At 60.6% G+C, this 21,151-nt stretch overlaps 1 protein-coding gene across 4 annotated transcripts in view; it reads left to right on the top strand.

Moving 5' to 3' along the window:
* Positions 1-314: 314 nt before the first annotated feature.
* The window catches only part of KIF21B (kinesin family member 21B), a 42,902-nt gene continuing 22,065 nt past the window's right edge, over positions 315-21,151 (top strand). For 3 of the 4 annotated variants that reach the window (XR_008631044.1, XM_055144461.1, XM_055144460.1), the window contains exons 1-14: positions 315-658; positions 11,079-11,301; positions 11,394-11,576; positions 12,547-12,696; positions 12,778-12,912; positions 13,150-13,317; positions 13,491-13,606; positions 14,108-14,303; positions 15,771-15,960; positions 18,149-18,212; positions 18,325-18,543; positions 18,857-18,938; positions 19,283-19,400; positions 20,239-20,430. Coding sequence is in view for 2 of the 4 variants with exons in the window: in XM_055144461.1 (XP_055000436.1) it covers positions 618-658; positions 11,079-11,301; positions 11,394-11,576; positions 12,547-12,696; positions 12,778-12,912; positions 13,150-13,317; positions 13,491-13,606; positions 14,108-14,303; positions 15,771-15,960; positions 18,149-18,212; positions 18,325-18,543; positions 18,857-18,938; positions 19,283-19,400; positions 20,239-20,430 (2,077 nt within the window). In the remaining 2 variants the exon portion in view is untranslated. The remainder of the gene's footprint in view (positions 659-11,078; positions 11,302-11,393; positions 11,577-12,546; positions 12,697-12,777; positions 12,913-13,149; positions 13,318-13,490; positions 13,607-14,107; positions 14,304-15,770; positions 15,961-18,148; positions 18,213-18,324; positions 18,544-18,856; positions 18,939-19,282; positions 19,401-20,238; positions 20,431-21,151) is intronic. The other variant, XR_008631043.1, reaches the window with a different exon arrangement.

Here is a 21,151-nt window from a genome sequence, read left to right as displayed (position 1 = left end):
CTGGGTAGTTTCCCGCTTTGCGTCCCAGTTTCCCATGTACGAAACAAGGGTCTCATCGAGGCGGAAGTTCTGCTTGTCCTCTCTCTCCAGGACAAGACAACCTAGGTTGTACCCGCTCCCGGTCACCCTCCCCTCCCCCCACCTCCCTAAGCCCGCTGTTGGACGCTAGCCAAGCGGGCCCTTTAAAGGCTCAAGCCCCGCCCCTGCCTCCGGCCTGGGCCTTGGATTGGCGGTGGCCGCGCGGGGCGGAGTCCGGAGTGGCTGGCGGCGCGCGGGGGCGGGTCCCGGCCCGGCCCGGCCCCCGCCCCCTTTGTTCGCGCGGCTGCGGCCGGGCGGGAGGTGTGTGCGCGCGTGCGGCGCGGTGCGGAGCGCGGGGCGCCGCGGGCTGTCAGGAGCCCGATGGCGCGACGAGACGTGCGGGCCGGGCTCCGGGGGGCCGCCCCGGGCCGCGGCTGAGCCCCCCTGCAGCGGCCCGCGAGCATGTCACCTCTGGTCGCCCGCGCAGTCTCCGCCAGCCGTGCGCGCGTACCCACGTCCCGCGGCCGCGCTGGCTGCCTACGACAGTGGCCCCCGGACCTCCGCCCCTGATTGGCGCAGGGACGTAGCGCCAGAGGACCATGGCCGGCCAGGGGGACTGCTGCGTGAAGGTGGCCGTCAGGTAGGGACCGGCAGCGGGGGCCACACCGTCGCGGGCTTTGTCTCTCGTGGGCGCCCCGCGCCCCAGCCCGCACTCCCCGCCGAACGCCGCGCTGGCCCCGCGGCTGCAAGGGGAGCGGCCGCCGGCGGGGTGGGGGGCTGCTGGACGGTGGGTGGCTTTGTGGGGGTGGGCACTGGGGCCCCCCTGGTAGCCCTTAATGATCAGAAAATCGAATAAACAAGGAAATCCGGTATTTCACACCCAGCGCTGGCCCAGGCCGGAGCTCTATTTCCTCTTGGCGTCCCCCCCAGGGGGTTGCTGTCTCTTACGGGACACGGAGGGGCCATGTCCCCTCGTCCACCCACTGGGCTTGCTCGGAGCTGTGATCCCGCCTGGCCGGCAGCCCTGCCTGGAGCCGGTTCTGAAGACAAAGATCGAGGCTGTCAGAGCAGGCGGGCATGGGGAGCGAGCCCTCTGCCCTGCCCCAAGAGGGAAGGGAAGGGGCGAAGAAGAGGTGGGTGTCCCTAGCTTGTGCCCCCACGAGGGCAGGAGGCGCTGACCAGCCCTAGGTCAGGGCTAGCGGGAGGCCTGCGGGCTTCCCGGGGATTTGAAGGGATCAGCTGACAATCTGGAGGGGAGGGGACGTGGCTGGGGGCTCTCCGAGGAGGGGGCAGTGAGGTGCAGGGAAGCAAGTACTGCCCAGCTGAGCCGTCCTTTGTGTGGGCACAGATGCCTTCTACACACACCTCGCCCCACTTTTGATTTGGGGTTTTTTCCTCGCGAGGGAGTCTGCTGGCAGGCGTGGGGATGAGCTTTCATCTCGGGGCGTGTCAGAGAGGCCGCGTCTGTCCCAGAGCCCCAGGGTCAGAGGTTACCCAGATCCCGGGATGTCCGTCCGCTGTCCGCTAGGCAGGATCAGAAAGGACGGTGGAAAATCTCCCGCTTGCTGCCTGGTTTGACCTGACAGGCCTGCAGAGCTCAGGGTGGAGTGACGGGCTGGGGCTCGGGGGGGCCCCCTGCCAGCCAGGAGAGACAAAGGCCCGCAGGTGCCTAGGGGGCTGGCCAGGCGGGGCCAGCGCTGCAGGCGGGTGACCTTGCTGCAGAAGCCAGTAGGGTACTGGGGGTACTGGGGGGAGAGAGGACATGTGTAAATGCATCTGCAGAGGGGAAATGGACCCCCTTGAGCCAGGCCGGAAGGAAGGGGCTTGGGGTGCCCCTCCCATAGGGGTTTCCTCTAGATCCTACCTTGCAGGAGAGAGCTAAAGTGCCCCCAGCCCATCAGGGCCCCGAGGATGGACTGGGTGGTGACTGGAAGGGGGGACTGGCCCTTATCTGGAGGAGCCCTCTGGCCCCCTCCAGGATCCTCGCTACAGAGGAGCGGGGCCTGCCCACTGGACCCAGTTCTTGGGGGTGACATCGCTGCAGCCCTCTCAGATCGCCCTTGCCAGTGCCCACCCCTGCTTGGGGTCTGGTGGGAGGGATGGGGAGATTTGAGCATCTGGAGTGCCAAGCTTTCAGGGGACCCTGCAAGGTGCCCCCGCCTTCCCCGCCTATCCCAGCCTGAGCGCCCGGCCCGGCACACGCCAGGCGTCAGCGGGCAGCCGCTGTGGAAGGCAGACAATGCCTGGACAGCGCCCAGCTCCTAATCAGAGAGCTGAGGCGTGGGGGGGACGGGGAGCAGACAGTGCCCCTGAGGGGCTGGAGAGGAATTCCCCTGAGGCGGGTTGGTGGGCTGGGGTGAGCGGAGCTTCTGTGAAAGGGCAGCAGATTGGGCTCGCCAGGTCGCGCTGTCTGTGAACTTTCTGCAGATCTCTCCTGATCAAGTGCCCCGGCATCCTCAGGACAACTTTTGTGCCTGGGGCAGGGCTGGCCAGGACATACTGGTGCACGTGAGTGTGCAAGTATGAATATGTGTGCATGTGTGTGCGTGTGTGTGTGTGCATGTGTGTGTGTGTGCGCGCGCGTGCGTGTGTACCTGGGGATGCCTACAGCTGCTGCTAGATTAGGCCAGGTGAGAAGTGCCAGGCCAAGGGCCCTGTGGTGCCTGATGAGGCCAGAGGAAGTGACTTCTAGGACTTGGGGCTGGAACCTCTCGGAGCCAGCCCAGGTCTCCCTTTGCACCCAGAGATTCCCGTGCCTGCCTCTCCAACCAGGTGGCTTTATCCGGGAATCCTCTTAGATGCGGAGAACTCTGGACTCAGGCGCCTGTGGGCAAGGCTGGGGTTGACCTGCCAGTCAGCCCGTTGGCCGGCTGTTGGTGCCGGGAGAAGGGGAAGGGCTGGCTATTAAGAAACGTGAGTTGGCAAAGTGGAAATTGGGGAAGGAAGCCAAGTCACGTGGTATGTTTCTTTAAGACCCTTTCAAGCCCCCAGCTCCAGTGCCCCTGCCGCAGGGGAGCGGCCTGTGGTCTGAGTCTGCCCCACCCCACTTATCTCTGCCTGACTTCCTTCCTTTCCTCTTGCACCACTCCTGGGGAGAGCCAGTAACTCTGCACACCCCTGGACACCCTTGCTTGGGTTTTCTGGCCACTTCTGAGTTCTTGCTGCCTGCCTGAATGTCTCTCTGAATGAGAGTTGGGACCCAAGAAGACAGTGAGGTATGGGAGGGGGTGCTTCCGGAACCCTGCCCAGGGCCCATCCATGCCAGCCACTGCCCACAGGGTCCCTGGTGGTTAGCTATTGGCAGGTCAGGGACCCCGAAGCCAGGACCTCGCTGGAGGTCCCGTAGGGCCGGGCTGTGCCTCCATGCAGAGTTGGGTTTATGTCATCGGAGGAAGTGAGCTGGGTAACCACAGGTCCGGAAGGGGGGGTGGCAGAGGGATCGGGGTGCACCCTTCTGCTGGCTGATTGGGTCTCAGCTTTTGAAAACCTCAGCACGGAAGTGTGGTGGCGCAGGACAGGGGGAAGTGACAGAGGTGGCAAGGCCCCCCCTCACTTTTGCAGCTCTGGGGGGCTGAGGGCAGGGCTGGGGCAGAGCCCTGGGGAGCCTTTTCTAGTTATTCTTTCTGGCCTCAGTTTTCCTAGCAGCAGAATGGGAGCTGTGACTATTTCACGAAAATGGGCCTGGAGGCAGCAACGGGCGAAGGGCCCAGGAGCTGTCGTTGTCTGAGTGGGTAGAGCAGGGAGAGGCTTACCTTGCGCCTGGCCGACCCAGCACCAGGTTCTGGGTTTGATCCCTGAGTACAGAGCCAGGAGTGAGCCCTGAGCACAGCTGGGTATGACCCCAGAACAATAAAATGAAATAAGACAAAATAAAATTATAAAAAGGACCCAAGTTTCAACCCTGATGGCTCAAAGGGCTGAACTGCAAGGACCCCTGTGGGCGGTCAATCATTTATACCTTGTGGTCCCCTGAACACAATTGGGTGAGAAAAGGCCCCTTTAAAGACAGAAACCCACCCCCAAAAGCTATTAAAGAGGAAAAGTGAATTTATTTCCAACCTTTCTCTATGCATGCAGTCATTTGTGTGTGTGTGTGTGTGTGTGTGTGTGTGTGTGTGTATGGGTGTGTTACCCTATAATAATGCGTGCACTTGTGTGTGTCATCTCTCTCCATTGGGCCAGGCCTACTGCCAACACTTCCCCTGAACCCCAGTGACCCCATTGTGTGGTAATCAAGCTGAGGGGGAATTGAATTTGGCCCCAGGAGGCGGGCCTGCCCCACCCTAACTTGTCCCCCAGTCTGGCAGTGTCCTTCCACCTCGGTGTCCAGGGGGCGGGTGCCTGATTGAGGGAAGTGCTGAGGGAGGCCCGTGGTGCCCACAGACGTGGGTGGGGGAGGGCTTTCCCTTCAGGGGCCCCTGAACCTCTCCTAAGGTCTCTGAGCTTCTGGGGTGACCCACTTACTCTCCCTCCCCCCAAAACAGAGCCCTACTATTGGGGTCTCCCAGCCTCCCTTTTTATATTTCCTGGTTTTGGGGTCACACCTGGTGGTTCTCGGGGGCCTATGAGGTGCCGGGGATTGAACTCAGGTCAGCCACGCGCAAGGCAGGCGCCCTTCCTGCTGCCTCTCATTTTCCCTGTCAGCACAGGGTCCTGTCAGCACAGGGACTCTGTCCCCAGGACACCGGGTGGGGGTTCCCCACCCCAGCCTCCCCTCTCAGGCTGGACTGCCTGTTGCTCACATTCCTCCACAAGGGAGGGTCCCCGGAGCACTGCCCCCTGCCCCCCTGCACAGGCAGATGCTCCAGCCGGGCTCCGGATCTCCTGGGAGGTCGTGGGAACCCCCTGCCAGATGACAGTGGAGGTGGGGGGGGGGGCGTGGGGAGAGGCTGGAGCCCAGCTGAGTCCAGGCGCTGCCTCCCCTCCCCTCCCCCACACCCCCAGGAGTCCGAGCCAGGGCCAGGCTCTCTCAGGGGGCTTCCCTGCTTATGTCTCAGCCTCCCCTCCAGCCCCCGCACCCTTTCAGGCTCTCTGGGAGGGGGGGTGCAGCTGAGCCTATTTAATGTCCATGACTTGCCCTCGGTGCCCTGACACCCATCCTGGTATCTCTCACGCTGAGGGGTGAGCTAAAAGTGCAGGCCATCCCTGGGGTGCTGAGTTGACACCCCAAGGTTTCTTTTCCGCCGGCTTTTCTGGGCACCTCATCGGCTCCAACTTGTCCTGGGTCAGAATCCGGCAGAGAGTTGCTAGGACCCCTCACCAGGCCTGCCAGACCTCTGAAACCCAGGCCCTTTGACCCCCCAAGACAAAGCTGGCTTGTTTGGGGGTTCAGAGCCGGGTCTTTCCCTGAGGGCAGCTGATGTGAGTGGGGGGTTGGCTGGGGGAAGGTCTAGAGGCTGAGAGAAGGGGGGGGCTGCCAGGCTTTGTCCACACGGCTCCCTGCTGTGAGCACACCCCAGGAGGGCCCTGCGCTGCCCTTCAGAGGACGGCGCAGCAGCGGGGAGATGCTGCTGCCGCGTCTGGGAGCCAGACTCCCCTGAGGGAGCCCTGATCCTGCTCCCAGCGCCTTCCCGCAGCTGGCAGGCTGCCTGGCCAGCGAGGATGCCCATTAGGGGGGCGGGCGGGGACAGAGTCCTGCCGCCACGCGCAGCCTCCCGCTCCAGCTCTCTGGCTCCTCGGGCCGCTCTGAGCTCCAAAACAGGAAAACGCTTGCCCGCAGCTGTTGGTGGGATCAGGCCAGGAGATTCTGAGGGGATCATTTTTCTGCAGCCCCCTCCCCCCTCCTGGTGCAGGCTGGCGTAGCAGGCCGGCCGGGCACCGACAGTACAGGTCTTCAGCAAGTAAGCTAGCCCAGGGGCGCTCCCAAAGCTCTGGGTCTTGTCCTCAGGAGGGGAAATCGGCGCGGAGAATGCAGAGCCCAGGGTGCTGTCACTGACTGACTCAGGAAGAAGATTCCAGGCAGGAAGTTCTTTGGCGGCTGCTTTATCTAAATCCCTCCTTCGAGAGCTGCCCTTTGACCCCCCTGTCCTGAGGAAGAAGAAGGTGTCCGGCAGGTCACAGACATGACTCAAGGCACCAGGCCAGGACCTCTCACACACAGACACCCAGGATGGCACTAACGCCCTCTCTTTGTCAAACACACACACACACACGTATCTGATGCGCCCCCTCTGCGCTCTGGGTCACACACACTTATTTGGAGTCAGACTTGGGGGCTGGGAGTGGAGCTTGTGGGTTCCCCTCCAGAGAGGACGAGGCCCGTCCTCCCTCTCTTGCCCCGGCTCCTGAGGGAGAAGTGCCAGTCACCCTCAGGACTTTCCCCCAATAGTTATGTTGGGGTTCTGGCCATCTAAGGGGTTCAAGCAAAGCCTTTGAAGAAGGGTCTTCCCATCTGACAGCCCCCCCCACCCCCCGAGAGCCCTCTCCTTCTGTGGGCAGCTCCGGGCTAAGACTGGGTGCGGTGGGGGTGGGGGGCAGGTAGGCGCTTTCTTGTTATTTATTAGCTGAGTTATTTCCTTTTTCTCTAAGCTTTCATGGATGGGGGTAGGAAGGGCCACACGGAGGGCTGATAGAGGGGCAGTGTGTGTGTGTGTGTGTGTGTGTGTGTAGGGCTGTCAGGCCAGTGTGTGTGTGTGTGTGGGGGGGGGGGGTGTCGTGCCAGAGAGGTGAGGACTAGCAGACATTGTGACTGTAGCCCATCATGGTAGTATTTGCCTAGGGCTCTTGGTTAGCTGCTTTAACACCCCAGCCCTTCAGGACAGGGCAGAGACTAACATTAGGAGTTCATGGTAGGATTGCGGGTCGGGGGGCAGGAGTCAGTGGGGGTGTCCTCACCCAGGGGACAAATTTCACCCAAGAGTCTGAGCCACCCCACACCCCAAGGTCACTGGGCTGGGCCTCTTGTGTCCTGGGCTGGGGCAAGGGGGCGCCCCTCCTCCCACACCCAGGCTCGGAGTTCCCGACTCTGGGCATGTTACCCTTTTGCAAAGGACTTTTCTTTTTTTCTCCTGGGCTCCCCCTGGAGAAGTGCCTGTCTCAAAGTGCCAAGGAAACGCTGAGCTCAGCGCTTCCCGCTTCCCGCAGCTCTCTGCCGGGCTGGCGGCCTTTGTCCCCGCTGCTACCAGCACCAGCTGGGCTTGGGGGATGTGTGAGGGTGGGGGGTGCCCCTCGGGCCCTCTGTGTGTGATCCCTTCTCCGCGTGCTCTGATCTGGGGGCGGGGGTGTTGGGGTGCCCCGTGTGCGTTTCCTGCGTGCACCGAGCTGCCGTGGTGGGTGGCGTGGAAGTGTGCCCCGTGCGTTTCCCCTCATGTGCCCGTGTGCAGTTCCCCTCGAGTGCCCTTCCTAGGCAGCGCGGTTCCCCGGGAGCGGCCGGCAGGGATGGCAGTAACTAAGCCCAGCGTGCCCGCTCCCACTCAATTGTGAGCCGAGGAAGTGCAGCGGGCCGCGCTGGTGCCAAGATCCTGCCACAGAAAAGCTCCGGCGCCTTTTCTCTTCACCCGCTGGCTCCCATTGCCCCTCCGCCCGCGGGATGCCAAGTGCCAAATAGACCAAGCTCTGTTCTGGGCCGTTCTGGGCCTCTGGAACCCGCTCCCGCCTCCCCTGCGGGTCCTGGAGAAGGGCCGGAGCCCGTTGTGGAGGCTGGAGCTCAGGGTGCCATGCCCCGGGTGGTCCCCGCACAGAAAGGATGTTCAGACCAAATGGTCAGAAATCGCCAATTTAAAATCTTAAAAAAATATTGCCTTGGGGCTGGAGTGATAGCACAGTGGGTAGGGTGTTTGCCTTGCATGCGGCCGACCCGGGTTAGATTCCCAGCATCCCACATGGTCCCCTGAGCACCGCCAGGAGTAATTCTGAGTGCAGAGCCAGGAGTAACTCCCCTGAGCATCGCCAGTGTGACCCAAAAAGCAAATATATATATATAAAATTGAAATATTGCCTTAAATCACAACTTCTTTGGGTCCAGAGAGATAGTACAGTGGGTCAGGTGCTTGCCTTGCCCACGGAAGTTTGATTCCCAGCAACCCCTTAGTATTGCCAGGTGTGGTACAAAAGACAAAAAAAAAAAAAAGGAAAAAAGAAGAAGAAAAACTCCCAACTTCTTTTGATTAGAGGTTTTTTTTTTTTGTTGTTGTTTTTATTTTTAATTTTGTGACCACACCCTGCTATGCTCAGGCCTTACTCCTACGAATCACTTCTGACTGGCAGGCTTGGGGGGGTTTTGGGGGCAGGGTGGGGGAAACGAACATATGAGGGGCTGGGGGTCAAACACAGGTCATCTCTCTGACCCCTGATTTGAGGGTTTTTTTTTTTTTTTATGCCTCCTTAAATTACATCTGCTTCCCTCATACCCCCAGCAACCATGATTCCCCTTCTTGCCCCTAGCGGGTAACAGAGCTAGACCAGTTGTCCTGGACACAGTAACAGGAAGGTTCCACTTTTCCCTGAGATGGGACCATGGGGCTCTCAGCTGTGGACACGAGAAGAGGCTGCAGCACAGTGCTGTTGGTCCCTGCTGGTCCCTGCTGCTTCCCACTGGTCTCTACTGGTCCCCGCTGGTCCCTGCTGCTTCCCACTGGTCCCTGCTAGTTCTCACTGGTCCCTGCTGGTTCCCACTGGTCCCTGCTGGTTCCCACTGGTCCCTGCTGGTTCCCACTGGTCCCTGCTAGTTCTCACTGGTCTCTGCTGGTCCCTGCTGGTTCCCACTGGTCCCTGCCGGTCCCTGCTGGCTCCTGACCTCTAGCTAGTCAGGCTGGGACTTTCCTTTTGTAGCTGGAACAACCCACCAGGGCAGGTCTTGGTCCCATGTGGCGAGTCTGGAAATCGGAGCCAGTCTCACTCACTGCTGACTCCTCCAGCAGTGCTCTCTGGCCCCGCTGGTGGTGTGAGGAGGATGGTGACTGATCCCAAGTAGGAGGCAAAATTGAGACATGGTTGGGCTTGTGGGCACCACAGAGCAGGGGCCGAAGCCTACCCTTCATAGTCCTCTACTCTCCTCCCTGGAAAATGGGCACAGAGAGTTCAAGGCTTCGTCACTGGGTGCTGAAAGCCTGATTCTTTATATGTCCGACCACGTTCATTCCCGGATGTTGTTTGGGGGTATTAGTGACTCACCCTGTTTGTTGGGGCCACACCTGGCAGTGCTGGGGCCGTGCCCGGGGATGGCACCCGGCCTCCCGCAGGCCCAGTGTGTGCCCCAGCCCCTTGGCCTCTCTCTCTGGCCTGCCCGACGCCCTTTTCTCTGGGGGCCCTGCTTGTCTGCCCGCAGCCTGCAAGTGGGGTTGGTGGCACAGCTGGACCCCAGTGGACCCCACATCCCGGCATTCGGGGCCCCTAAACTGCGGAGGCCCCTCCTCGCACCCCCTCTTCCCGGGCACCAGGGGCTCTGATAGGCTCAGCCGCGCACCCCCGCCCCGCCTGCCCCCTCTGCCTCCAGGGACTGTGATTTGATTTCCTCCAATCACCAGCATTACCATCTGCTTGAGGTAATTAAATGGCGTTTGAATTGAATCCAGAAATCCCATTGCCCACAAGGTGGTGTGACGAGGGGGGCTCCTTCCTGAGCTGGGCTTCACGGACGGGCTCGAGGGGTCTTGAGGTTGTCTGGGTCGGACCCTTGTCTCCCAGGAGCATCTGCAGGCCCAGGCCAGCGGGCTGTGGGGGCCAGAACTCCAGACCCTGCTCCCTCCCAATTGCTGGCCGCCCTGTCTCCCTGCATTTGAGCACTCTCCCTCGGAATCCTGATCTGACTGGTACCCCTAAACACGGGATTGAGGTAGACGATGGGGGGCTCCCTTTCCTCATGCAGAAAACCCAGACTCATGCCCGTGGCTACAGGCCTGCGCCCCATCTCCCCTTGTCCCCCGCCAGTCTTCTCAGCAGGTGCGGAGCTCCCCCCGTCCGAGCTCTGACTGGGGCCAGGCAGCCGGGACTAGAGCCCGTGCTGATTCTGAGGCACCCCTGTGCCCTGCTGGGGTGTCCCCTCACTCTTTTCTCCTCTCCACAAATGTTGGCTTAGTCAGTGGGAGCTTGACAAGAAGCTCATTGTGAGCGCCCATGAGTGGTAGCGCCCGGCCTGCCCCCCTTGTACTGGAGGGCATTTTGGGAGGTACTCTGTGCCAATCCCTGCCACGCATGCTCCCTGACTCCCACTTGGTTGCCATGGGGACAGCACCAAGGCGATGGCTGCTTGGGAGAAGAGGAAGGGATGGCGGACCCCACCCATGGCTTCCTCCAAGCTCAGCCCTGGTGCCACCTTTCTTCTGCTTTAGGGGTGTCCCACCAGATTAGGGGTGTTGCACTTTGGGGCTGGCTCAGCATCCCTTCTAGAGCAGACTTTGTGCTGGTCTGGCCAGTCAGACCCCTCCTCTCCTGGAGGGAGAAGCTTTCCGGGGTGTCCCCTGGGCTCTGGCTTCTTCCTGGGGCCCCAACAGATGTGCTGCTGTTCTCCTCTGGAACTCGGGGCACGGCTGGATTGGCCCCTCGATCCCTGGTCCCTTTATACAACCTGATCAAGTCATTTAAATTCTCTCAGCCTTAGCGTCCTTGTCTGTATAGTCAGGCAGGCAACACATGTCTCATTTGTAGTTACGCATTATAGTTCATACAAGTTCAACATACATGGGGGTGTTGGGACCTGTGGCCACTCCCAGTGGTGCCTGGGGTACCAGGCATCAAACCTGGCCCTCCAACAGGTGAAGCACATGCTCAGCTCTGCCAGTGCTGTGTTGTTGTTGGGGTTGGGGGGACGTGGGTGGTTTAGGCCACACCTGGTGCTCTTGGCTCTGTGCCCAGGGAATCACTCCTAGCCCTGTGTTCAGGCGACTATATGCAGTGCCAGGGATCAAACTGGAATCAGCTCCAGCCCTGCAAAGCCACTATCAGCCCAGAGGTGTTCAGTAAGTGTTAGTGATGGCTGCTTTGGGTGGTGTTGGCGTCATCGTGACTGTAACTGTCACCAAGGCTGCCCTGTGCCTTTGCCTTGGCTTCCTTCCTTTTCCTCCAAGGCTGAGGAAGTGAATTGGGGTGCACTGCTCTGACTCAGGGCTCTCCCTGTCCGGCAGGATCCGGCCGCAGCTGTCAAAGGAGAAGATTGAGGGCTGTCACATCTGCACCTCTGTCACCCCGGGGGAGCCCCAGGTCCTCCTGGGGAAAGACAAGGCCTTTACCTATGACTTTGTCTTTGACCTGGACACGTGGCAGGAGCAGATCTACTCGACCTGTGTGAGCAAGCTCATCGAGGGCTGCTTCGAGGGCTACAATGCCACAGTGCTGGCCTACGGGCAGGTGAGCCCCTCCCGCCCTGGGGTCCCGCTTTGACAGAGGTGGCACTGGGATTCGGGCCCGGTTCCAGGCTTCCTTCTTTTCTGCCCCTGCAGACGGGGGCCGGGAAGACCTATACCATGGGCACCGGCTTCGACACGGTCACCTCAGAGGAGGAGCAGGGCATCATCCCGAGGGCCATCGCGCACCTCTTTGGGGGCATCGCGGAGCGCAGGCGGCAGGCGCAGGAGCAGGGCGTGGCGGGGCCCGAGTTCAAAGTCAGCGCTCAGTTCCTGGAGGTATTTATTGCACGCAGGGGGTGCCTGGGGAGCCGGGCTCTCCTCCAGGGCAACGAGGGCCCAGGGGGTTGTGGCGAGACCCTGGGCTATGGGCTGTGAGATCTCCATGGCCAGAAAGTAGCCAAATAAGAGTCTTGCTTGACACAAAAAGGTGGACTCAAGGAACACAGGCCTGGGATCCCCGCCCCTACCCTGAGCCCTGCTGGGCGGAACTCAACAATTCCCTGCAGAAGAAACCAGCTCATAGCCCTCCTGATCTCCCCCAGGCTGTGTGCTGGCCCCACCCCCAAGGCACCCCCAACCCTTTCACCTCCCTCTTCCTTCTCAAATTCCCCCCACTCCCCTCCCATCACCTACCCCCTCTATCCATAGCCTTCTACCCACATCCTACCCCCAATCCACCCAGTGCCCCTTCTCATGGTCCGCCTACAGTTCACCACCTCCCACCCATCCCCCACCCACAACCCACCCTTAACCCCCCACCTCTCACCCATTCCCTGCCCCCTGATCAACCTATCACACACTCCCCACGATCCACCCATCCTCCACCCCCTCCCCACCCTTCTCCCACCCACAGTCTACCCACTTCCCTCCCACTCCCCTCCTGTTACCACCCACTCCCCACCCGCTTCCTCCTCCATGCCAGAACCAAGACACCCCCCTTACCCCTCACCCCACACCCCAACCAGTCCTCAGGGAGGCTAGTGCACACACAGGACACGTTCCTCCCTCGGAGAGCTGGAGGGTTGCTCCCCCTTTCCTCACCCACACGTACCCAAGCAGGGGCTGTGTCCCCAGGACCCCCGGGGCCCGCTCTTGAGCTCTGGTTGGTGCCCCCCCACCCCCGCCCGCAGGAGAGTCCCCTGGGCGGGTGGTTCCATTTCCGCACGGCGAGCCAGAGGGGAGGCGCACGTGAGAGAGTGGCCTTGAGGTGCCCGGGAACTGACACGGATTCCTCCCCCCCCCCCAGCTCTACAATGAGGAGATCCTGGACCTGTTCGACAGCACGCGGGACCCCGACTCCCGGCACCGCAAGTCCAACATCAAGATCCACGAGGACGCCAACGGGGGCATCTACACCACGGGCGTCACCGCCCGTCTCATCAACTCCCAGGAGGAGGTGAGCAGCCTGGGGAAGCCTGGCAGTGCCCTCCCCACCTCTGCCCTGCTTCTCACCCCGCCTCCGCCCTCCCTGCTGCAGCTGATCCAGTGCTTGAAGCAGGGGGCCTTGTCGCGCACCACGGCCAGCACCCAGATGAACGTGCAGAGCTCCCGCTCCCACGCCATCTTCACCATCCACCTGTGCCAGATGCGGGTGTGCGCCCAGCCGGACCTGGTGAGGAAGCCCCAGGCTGTGTGCTGGGGGAATGTGGGATTGGAGTCTGCCGCCCTCCTCATGTCAGTCTGTCTCTGCTTCTTGAGCCTTAGTTTTTTCATCTGTACAATGGGTGACCAACATATGCAGAGTCTAGGGGTCAGGATGTACCCAGAGTCCCACAGGTGGCATTCCTGGGGGCCATTGGGAGCCCAGAGGCAGGGACTGTCCCCTGAGGTACCTCCTCTTCCACTGCAGGTGAGTGAGGGGGTGACTGGGCTTCCCGAGGGCTCAGCGCCCTCCAGCGAGTATGAGACGCTCACGGCCAAATTTCACTTTGTGGACCTGGCGGGCTCTGAGCGGCTGAAGCGCACGGGAGCCACGGGCGAGCGGGCCAAGGAGGGCATCTCCATCAACTGCGGCCTGGTAGGCACTGCGCCCTGCCGGCCGCCTTCCCCTCTCAGCGGCTGCTGGCAGGGCCCCCGTCTCTTCATCCTTGCCTCTGCCCCTGTGTCCTGACTCACCCCTGACCCCTCACGGGCAGAGGTAGGGCAGATGGGGTGCAGGGCCCTCTCCTGAGCACAGCCTGTCTTCCGCAGCTCTCCTTGGGCAACGTCATCAGTGCCCTGGGGGACCAGAGCAAGAAGGTGGTGCATGTGCCCTACCGGGACTCCAAGCTCACTCGGCTCCTCCAGGACTCTCTGGGGGGAAACAGGTACCCCAGGATCAATGTCTCGTATCACAGGAGGGAGGCAAGAGGGCGAGTGGGCCAAGGCAGCCCAGGCAGGCTGCATGGACCGGGAGGGGAAGAGCTTTATTTGTTTTTTTTTTTTTATGTTCTGTTTTTGGGGACTACACCTGCTGGTCCTCAGGTCTCACGACTAGCTCTTCACTCAGGGATCATTTCTGGTGGGGCTTCGGGGACCATATGCAGTGCCTGGGAAGTGCCGCACCTCTCAGCTGGAGAAGAGCTTTACAGTGGGGAGAGAAAGTGACACCTGGGCCACAGTGCCAGCGGTGTCGGGAATGCTAGGGCAGTGTGGGGCCTCCCCCTGCCAGACGCCCTGCCAGCCACTGTACAGCCCTGCCATACTGTGCCCTCACGTCCAGGTCCTACCCTGGTCCTTCGGGCGCTGAGGCCTTGTTGGAGCCGGTGGGAGCGGGAGCTCAGCTCTGGGATGATGCTTTTGGGTGCTGACTGTGACCCCGCCCCCAGCCAGACCGTCATGATTGCCTGCGTGAGCCCCTCGGACCGTGACTTCATGGAGACTCTCAACACCCTCAAATACGCCAATCGAGCGCGCAACATTAAGAATAAGGTGGTGGTGAACCAGGACAAGACGAGCCAGCAGATCAGCGCTCTGCGGGCAGAGATCGCGCGCCTGCAGATGGAGCTCATGGAGTACAAGGCGGTGAGCACGTCCCGCTTAAGCCACGCCCACAAACCGCGCCCCTGCTCCCCTCCCAAGGCCCCTCCCACGGGCCACACCCTCCTGCTCCCCGGCCACGCCCATAAGCCACGCCCCCTGCTCCTCGCCCATTGGCCACGCCTACAGGCACGCCCTCCAGCTTCCCCGCCCCTTGGCCACGCCCTCCTGCTGCCACCCGCCCTCGGCCACGCCCCTCCTGCTTTCTTGCCCCTGGACCATATCCACAAGCCACGCCCTCTTGTTTCCCCGCCCCCTCCTCCCCCCCCCCACTGCCTGTTGTAGCCAAGAGCCTGCGCAGAATCAGCCCTCCTCTCTCCTACCTTCCCACACCGCCCAGCCCCCTGAATAGGGCACAGCTGGACGCCCGAGGACCTTAGAATACTAAGTGAGAAAGAGCTCCGAGCCTGGTGGCCTTGCTCCTAGGTCCAGCGCAGCCCCCCCATCCCAGATTCTTTCTGGCCGCTGCCCTTGCTGGGTGGGGCCAGAGAATAGGTGATGGTGTCCAGGAAGATAGCTCAAAGGGCTAGAGTGCAGGCTTTGCATCCAAGAGGTCCAGATTTGATCCCCCAGAGTCACCACGAGCCAGGTGTGACCCAACAAGCAAAAATAAAGAAAAATTAGGTCACAGGAGTGCTTGGGGAGGGGGAGGGCAGAGGGGTTGACCCTACTCATTAAAGTCAAGGATGACTTCCTGGAGAAGGGGAGTTTTTGCATGAGTTTTGAGGTGTGAATGAGGTATCAGACATTCTAGGGTGCAGACATGCCATGCATAAAGGAACAGAACAGGCAGCTTGGAGCTGCCTCTAATCCCATGGGACGAAAATGGAAATCTCTCCTGGCCCCTGACCTGAGCCTGGTACACAAAGGGGTTTTGCTCAGATTTGCTTTTTTTTTTTTTCCAAAGAGTTGTCAGCCTTTATGAAAATCAGGGCATTTGAGTCTTTGTAACAATGCAAGGCACAAAGTTGGCTGGAGTGGCACAGCGTAGCTTCCCCTTTTAGGCAGAATCTGCAACTCTTTTAGCCCCACAGCCTACCATCCCCTATTATCTTCCATCCTGATTGACATATGCTGACTGCCAGGGCCCCTAGGACTTGGATTCTGAGACCAGGGTGGGACCAGCAGAAAGGGAGGTCAGGATTATGGGAGACCTAGAATGGCCACTTAGAAAGTGTGGGCATTTTTGGCTTTTAACTGTGGGGGCCGTATTGAGCCAGGGATCAGGTTTGGGCAGGGCTCAGCCTGCTGCCCACATGCTCCACCACTTGGGCCCCATCCCTGGTCTCCAATGTGAACTTTTTAATTTTTTTTTTTTTTGCTGTGAGGAGCTAAGGGCCCTGGCGCTCAAGCTATTTTAGGAGCCTGGGGCAGGGGTTGAGGGGGCTGGCTGGGAGAAGCCTCCTTGCCTCTTCGCTCACCTTGGGAGCTCTGACACCGGCTGCTCACCAGGGCAAGCGGGTGATTGGCGAGGACGGCTCTGAGGGCTACAGCGACCTGTTCCGTGAGAACGCCATGCTGCAGAAAGAGAACGGGGCACTGCGCCTGCGTGTGAAGGCCATGCAGGAGGCCATCGACGCCATCAACAGCCGCGTCACCCACCTCATGAGTCAGGAGGCCAATTTGCTGCTGGCCAAGGCCGGTGAGTCTCTCAGCATACCTCCAGGCTGAGCGCTTGTTCCCACAACCCTCTCGAGCCTACCAGCCAACTCACAGATCATTCGTTCAGGCTTCCCCCCCCCCGCCCCACAGTTGATTCTAAAACTTTAGTGGGGGCCAGGGAGACACACCCATTGTGGAGGTGCTTCCTGTGGGGTCTTCAGCAACCACTCTGAGTGGTAGCCAGGGGGCCGTGCGGTATTGAAGATTGAGCCCAAGGATCCTGCATGCAAAGAAGTCCTTTGGGTTTTTGTTGTTCTTGTTGAATTGAATCACCATGAATTACAAAATTAGAGTTATTCATAATTAAATTCAGGCGTACAGTATCCCAACACCCGTCCCTTCTCCAGTGTTCATTCCCCCCACCCATGTCCCCAGTTTCCCTCCTGCCCCAGCCTGCCTGCTTTCCTTCTCCCCGTTTCCAGCACTGTGGTTAGCAGCACCTAGTCCTCGTCCAGAGTGACCAAGTCCCTCTGTCATTGTCATAGAGACCCATCTCCCTGACACACACTCGTCCCAGTGGCAGGCATCCCACTAAGGACCAGTTCTCCTGCTCTTCCTTTCTCTTGCCACAGAGCACCCTTTGTGTTCTCACCTTGCACCTTGAAACATTTGTTAAGGTCACAAGGAACTCAAGAGTCTACACGCTGTGTTTAGTGAAACTAAAGGCTCCAGCCTCTGAGCAGGAACTTCCTCGAGTAGTGGGTCATTCGGCGTGTCTGTCTCTCTCAGGCTCGAGTGCCTGCTCTGTGGGGGACTCTGTTCCTCAGAGCTCCTGTGCGTGAGCACAGTCTCCTAGCACCTCCCTGTCCACTCAACATTGGGCTTTAGAAATCTCTCCTGGGAGGGGCTGGAGCAATAGCACAGCAGGTAGGGCGTTTGCCTTGCACGCGGCCGACCCGGGTTCGATTCCCAGCATCCCATATGGACCCCTGAGCACCGCCAGGAGTAATTCCTGAGTGCATGAACCAGGAGTAACCCCTGTGCATTGCCGGGTGTGACCCAAAAACCAAAAAAAAAAAAAAAAAAAAAAAAAAACAGAAAAAAGAAATCTCTCCTGGGGCTGGAGTGATAGCACAGTGGGGAGGGCATTTACCTTGCACGCGGCTGACCCAGGTTTGATTCCCATCATCTCAGATGGTCTCCCGAGCACCGCCAGGGAGGAATTCCTGAGTGTAAAGCCAGGGGTAACCCCTGTGCATCGCCAGGTGTGACCCTCCCCCCCAAAGAAAAGAAATCTCTCCTGGGTAGGAGAGACAGCTCAGCAGTCAGAGAATGTGCTTTGCATGCCTGCAGGAGGCCTGGGCTTAGTCCCTGGCACTCTGTAATTCCCTGAGCACTTGAAGAGGGAGCCTCCAAGATCGAACCTTGAGCACTGCCAAGTGTTGCCCAAAAAATCGCCCACCAAAAAAACCCAAAAGAGAATTCTTTTTTTCAAAAACCGTTTTGACCCCCTTCGTTCCTTTAAACAGCATGTTGTCTACGCAGATGGTGGTGACTGTCTCAGTGGAACAGCCTCCATCGATGGACTTTGCACATTCCAATTTCTTCTCACAGCCCCGAGTTCATTCCTGTCTGCATCTCTGGACCAGTCTTTGTTAGGGGTCTTCTTAGACACACACTGGGCGCCCCCTAGTGGAGACTCAAATAGCCGCCACATGTCGCTGGAGATCCCTATGATAGCACTGTAGCAAATTAGTCCCATTGTTTATAGATTTGCTTGAGCGGGCACCAGTAACATCTCCATTGTGAGACTTGTTACTGTTTTTGGTATATAGAATACTCCACGGGTAACTTGGCAGGCTCTGCTGTGCGGGTGGAATACTCTCGGTAGTGTCTCCTGTTCAGCTCTCCGAGAGGGACAAAGGAATCGAACCCAGGTCGGCTACGTGCAAGGCAGATGCCCTACCCGCTGTGCTATCGCTCCAGTCCCTATGATAACTGTCTTTTTTGATTGTTTTGGTTTTTTTTTTTTGGGTCACACCCAACGATGCCCAGGGTTTACTCCAGACTCTGTGCTCAGGGATCATTCCAGGCAGGGCTTGAGGGACCATGTATGGTGCTGGGGATGGAACCCAGGTGGTCTGTAAGCAAGGCAACCGCCCTGCCACCGAATTGTGGCTCCCACCCTTGTGTGTTATATTTATTGTTGCCCACCTCACCCCTTCCAGGTGATGGCAATGAGGCCATAGGTGCTCTGATCCAGAACTACATCCGGGAGATTGAAGAGCTGCGGTGAGTGAGCCCCTGCATGTTTGGCCCAGTGGGGTGCGGGGGGGGGGGTTTGGGGTGGTGCCTGATGGCCCATGAGGTTCACCACCCCCCACTTGCTGGCTCGGTCCCACAGGACGAAGCTCCTGGAGAGTGAGGCCATGAATGAGTCCCTCCGTCGCAGCCTCTCCCGGGCCTCGGCTCGGAGCCCCTACTCTCTGGGGGCGTCCCCCGCTGCACCCGCCTTCAGGGGCAGCCCGGTCAGCAGCATGGAGGACGCCACCGAGGTGATCCGCAGGGCCAAGCAGGACCTGGAGCGGCTCAAGAAGAAGGAGGTCAGGCAGAGGAGGAAGAGGTGAGGGCGTGTCCCCCAGCCCCAGTGGGCTGCCGCCCCGCACCCAGGCCTCCCTGAGAGCCCACCCCACATAGTCAGGGGTCTTTGGGGTCGAAGCCGCCCGCCTTCCTCCAGTACTCTACTTTCCCCGGATTTGGGGCCGGTTCCCTGCAGGCTGGCAGCTGAGGAACCAGATTCTCCGTGGAGCAGGAAGCCAGCCCCAGCTTTGCCATGTGGGGGGGAACCCCTCCACCACCCCCTTGCCAGCCTGCCCGCATGCTCACGGCAGGTAGGGGGAGCCCCCTAACCTGGCCTCCCCCTGCCCTCTGAGCAGCCCCGAGAAGGAGGCGTTCAAAAAGAGGGCAAAGCTCCAGCAGGAGAACAGCGAAGAGACAGATGAGAACGAGGCGGAGGAGGTAAGGGGCCCTGCCACCCCGCTAGGCTTCCCCCGGCCCCAGCCCCCCGCTGCAGGAGGGGCTGCTTAGGACCCCACCCTGACCCTCAGAGCCCCTGACAGTCTTCCTCTCCAGTCCCCACCTCAGCCGGGGGGGAGGGGGGCAGGTGTTCCAGGCTCTGCTAAGGCTGTGCGGGTGCTGGGTGCTGACTGACTGCCAGGCTGCAGGGTGGGCTGCAGGCTGCCCGGTGCCCCCCCCCCCAAAGTGCCATCTGGACTTGCCTCTGCTCCAGTCCCCCCTCCCGAGGCTGGGCTCAGCCTGATCGAGGGGGAGCTACAGCCCCCTGATTGCTTTGTGGTGCCCAGGAGGAGGAGGAGCGAGATGAGAGCGGCTGTGAGGAGGAGGAGGGCCGCGAGGATGAGGACGAGGACTCGGGCAGCGAGGAGAGCCTGGTGGACTCGGATTCGGACCCCGAGGAGAAGGGTGCATGGCAGGGGACGGCCAGGGAGGGCCAGGGAGGGCTGGGGAAGGCCGAGGAGGGCCCGGAAGGCTGGGGAGAGCAGGGAGGGTTGGGGGGGGAGGGCCAGGCCGGGTCGGGCCGGGCTACCTGTCAGCATCAGGACCAAGCAGGTGAGGGGCAGACTTAGTGCCGAAGAGCCGGAGCCCAGCCAGGCCGGGTGCTGCATGAGTCTCCCCCACACTGTGGATGCCAGGACACAGGAGGCCCGCGGGCAGCAGCTGTCAGTAACAGGAATGACGGGGACGGCCATGCGAACTTCTGGGCCCCAGTAGGCGCTGGGCCAGCCTGCACCCCATCCCCACGGCCTGGCCCTTCCATTCTTGCTCACACCCAGCCATGGGCGTGGGGCTCCCTCACATCTCCACAGGCACAGGGTCACTCATCTGGATGCGGGGGGGGTTGGGTTTGTGTGTGACCCCCTCCTCCACAGGGCAGTACTGCCCAGGGCTCCCCTGCTGCCCTCTCTGCCCACAGCTGCAGGGCGCCAGGGCCCTGGTACCTCCTCCGGGGATGCCTGGTTCTGGGGCGGAGCAGGGCAGGAGAGAAGTGCCTGAACCCCCCTGTATTTCTGGGGCTGATTTTTCTGCTCAGTTCCCCTCCCTTTGGCGGCACTGCAGCCTGCCAGAGTTCACACGCCCACGTAGCAGCCCCCGCCCCAACTGCAGACTCAGGGTTGCCCGTTTTATGCACCCCCCCCCACACACTGGGTTTAGATTTCCTCTAGACTGGGGCACTAAGGGTCCTCCTTGCCCTTCCTCTCCCTCCCCTTCTGCTGGGTCACACTTATCTCTGCTTCCCCAGAGGTGAACTTCCAGGCGGACCTGGCCGACCTGACCTGCGAGATCGAGATCAAGCAAAAGTTGATCGATGAGCTGGAGAACAGCCAGCGGCGGCTGCAGACCCTCAAGCACCAGTATGAGGAGAAGCTGATTCTGCTGCAGAACAAGATCAGGGACACGCAGCTCGAACGCGACCGAGTGCTGCAGAACCTCAGTGAGGACCGCCGTCGCCCACTTCTCGCCCCGCCCCGACGCACTGCCCACCACCTGTCCGTTCGCATAAGCCGCGCCCTCCCCACGCCGTGCCCACCCACTCCAGCGCCACACCCATCACGCAAACATCACGCCCACCCACACCAGCACTTCTCCCACTCACACAAGCATCACACCCACCCATGTCAGCTTCATGCCCTCCCAACTCCAGCACCACGCCCACCCACGCTAGTGCCATGGCCGTTCCAGCACCAAGCTCAGCCAAACAGCGCCACGCCCACCCACTCCAGCACCGCCTCCACTGACTTCAGCACCATGCCCACCCACTAGTGCCACACCCATTCCAGCCCCATGCCCACCTGCTCCAGCACTTCGACCACGGGCTCCAGCATCACGCCCACTTGCTCCAGGACCACGCCCCTCCTCTCCATAACCACGCCCATCCGTTCCAGTACCACGCCCACATCTCCATAACCACGCCCACCCACTCCAGTACCCCGCCCACCCGCTCCAGCACCACTCCCACCAAACGCTTCCTATCCTGTTCGTTTTGGGAACTTGCCTTTTGAATCCTGCACCGGTTCTTTTTGGCCCACCCCTGATCCCGTGCTATGATGTACTGGTTGATTTAATAGTATCACTTTATTCTCCTGTTTTTTTCCTGCAATCCCCGGGCACGTGAGCACGACACTCCTCAGCCTCTCTTCCTGCATCCGCTCCCT

The sequence above is a fragment of the Sorex araneus genome, chromosome 7 (assembly GCF_027595985.1).
Source record: "Sorex araneus isolate mSorAra2 chromosome 7, mSorAra2.pri, whole genome shotgun sequence".
In the NCBI taxonomy this organism is placed as follows: domain Eukaryota; kingdom Metazoa; phylum Chordata; class Mammalia; order Eulipotyphla; family Soricidae; genus Sorex; species Sorex araneus.
This window is presented reverse-complemented; position numbering and strand designations above follow the sequence as displayed.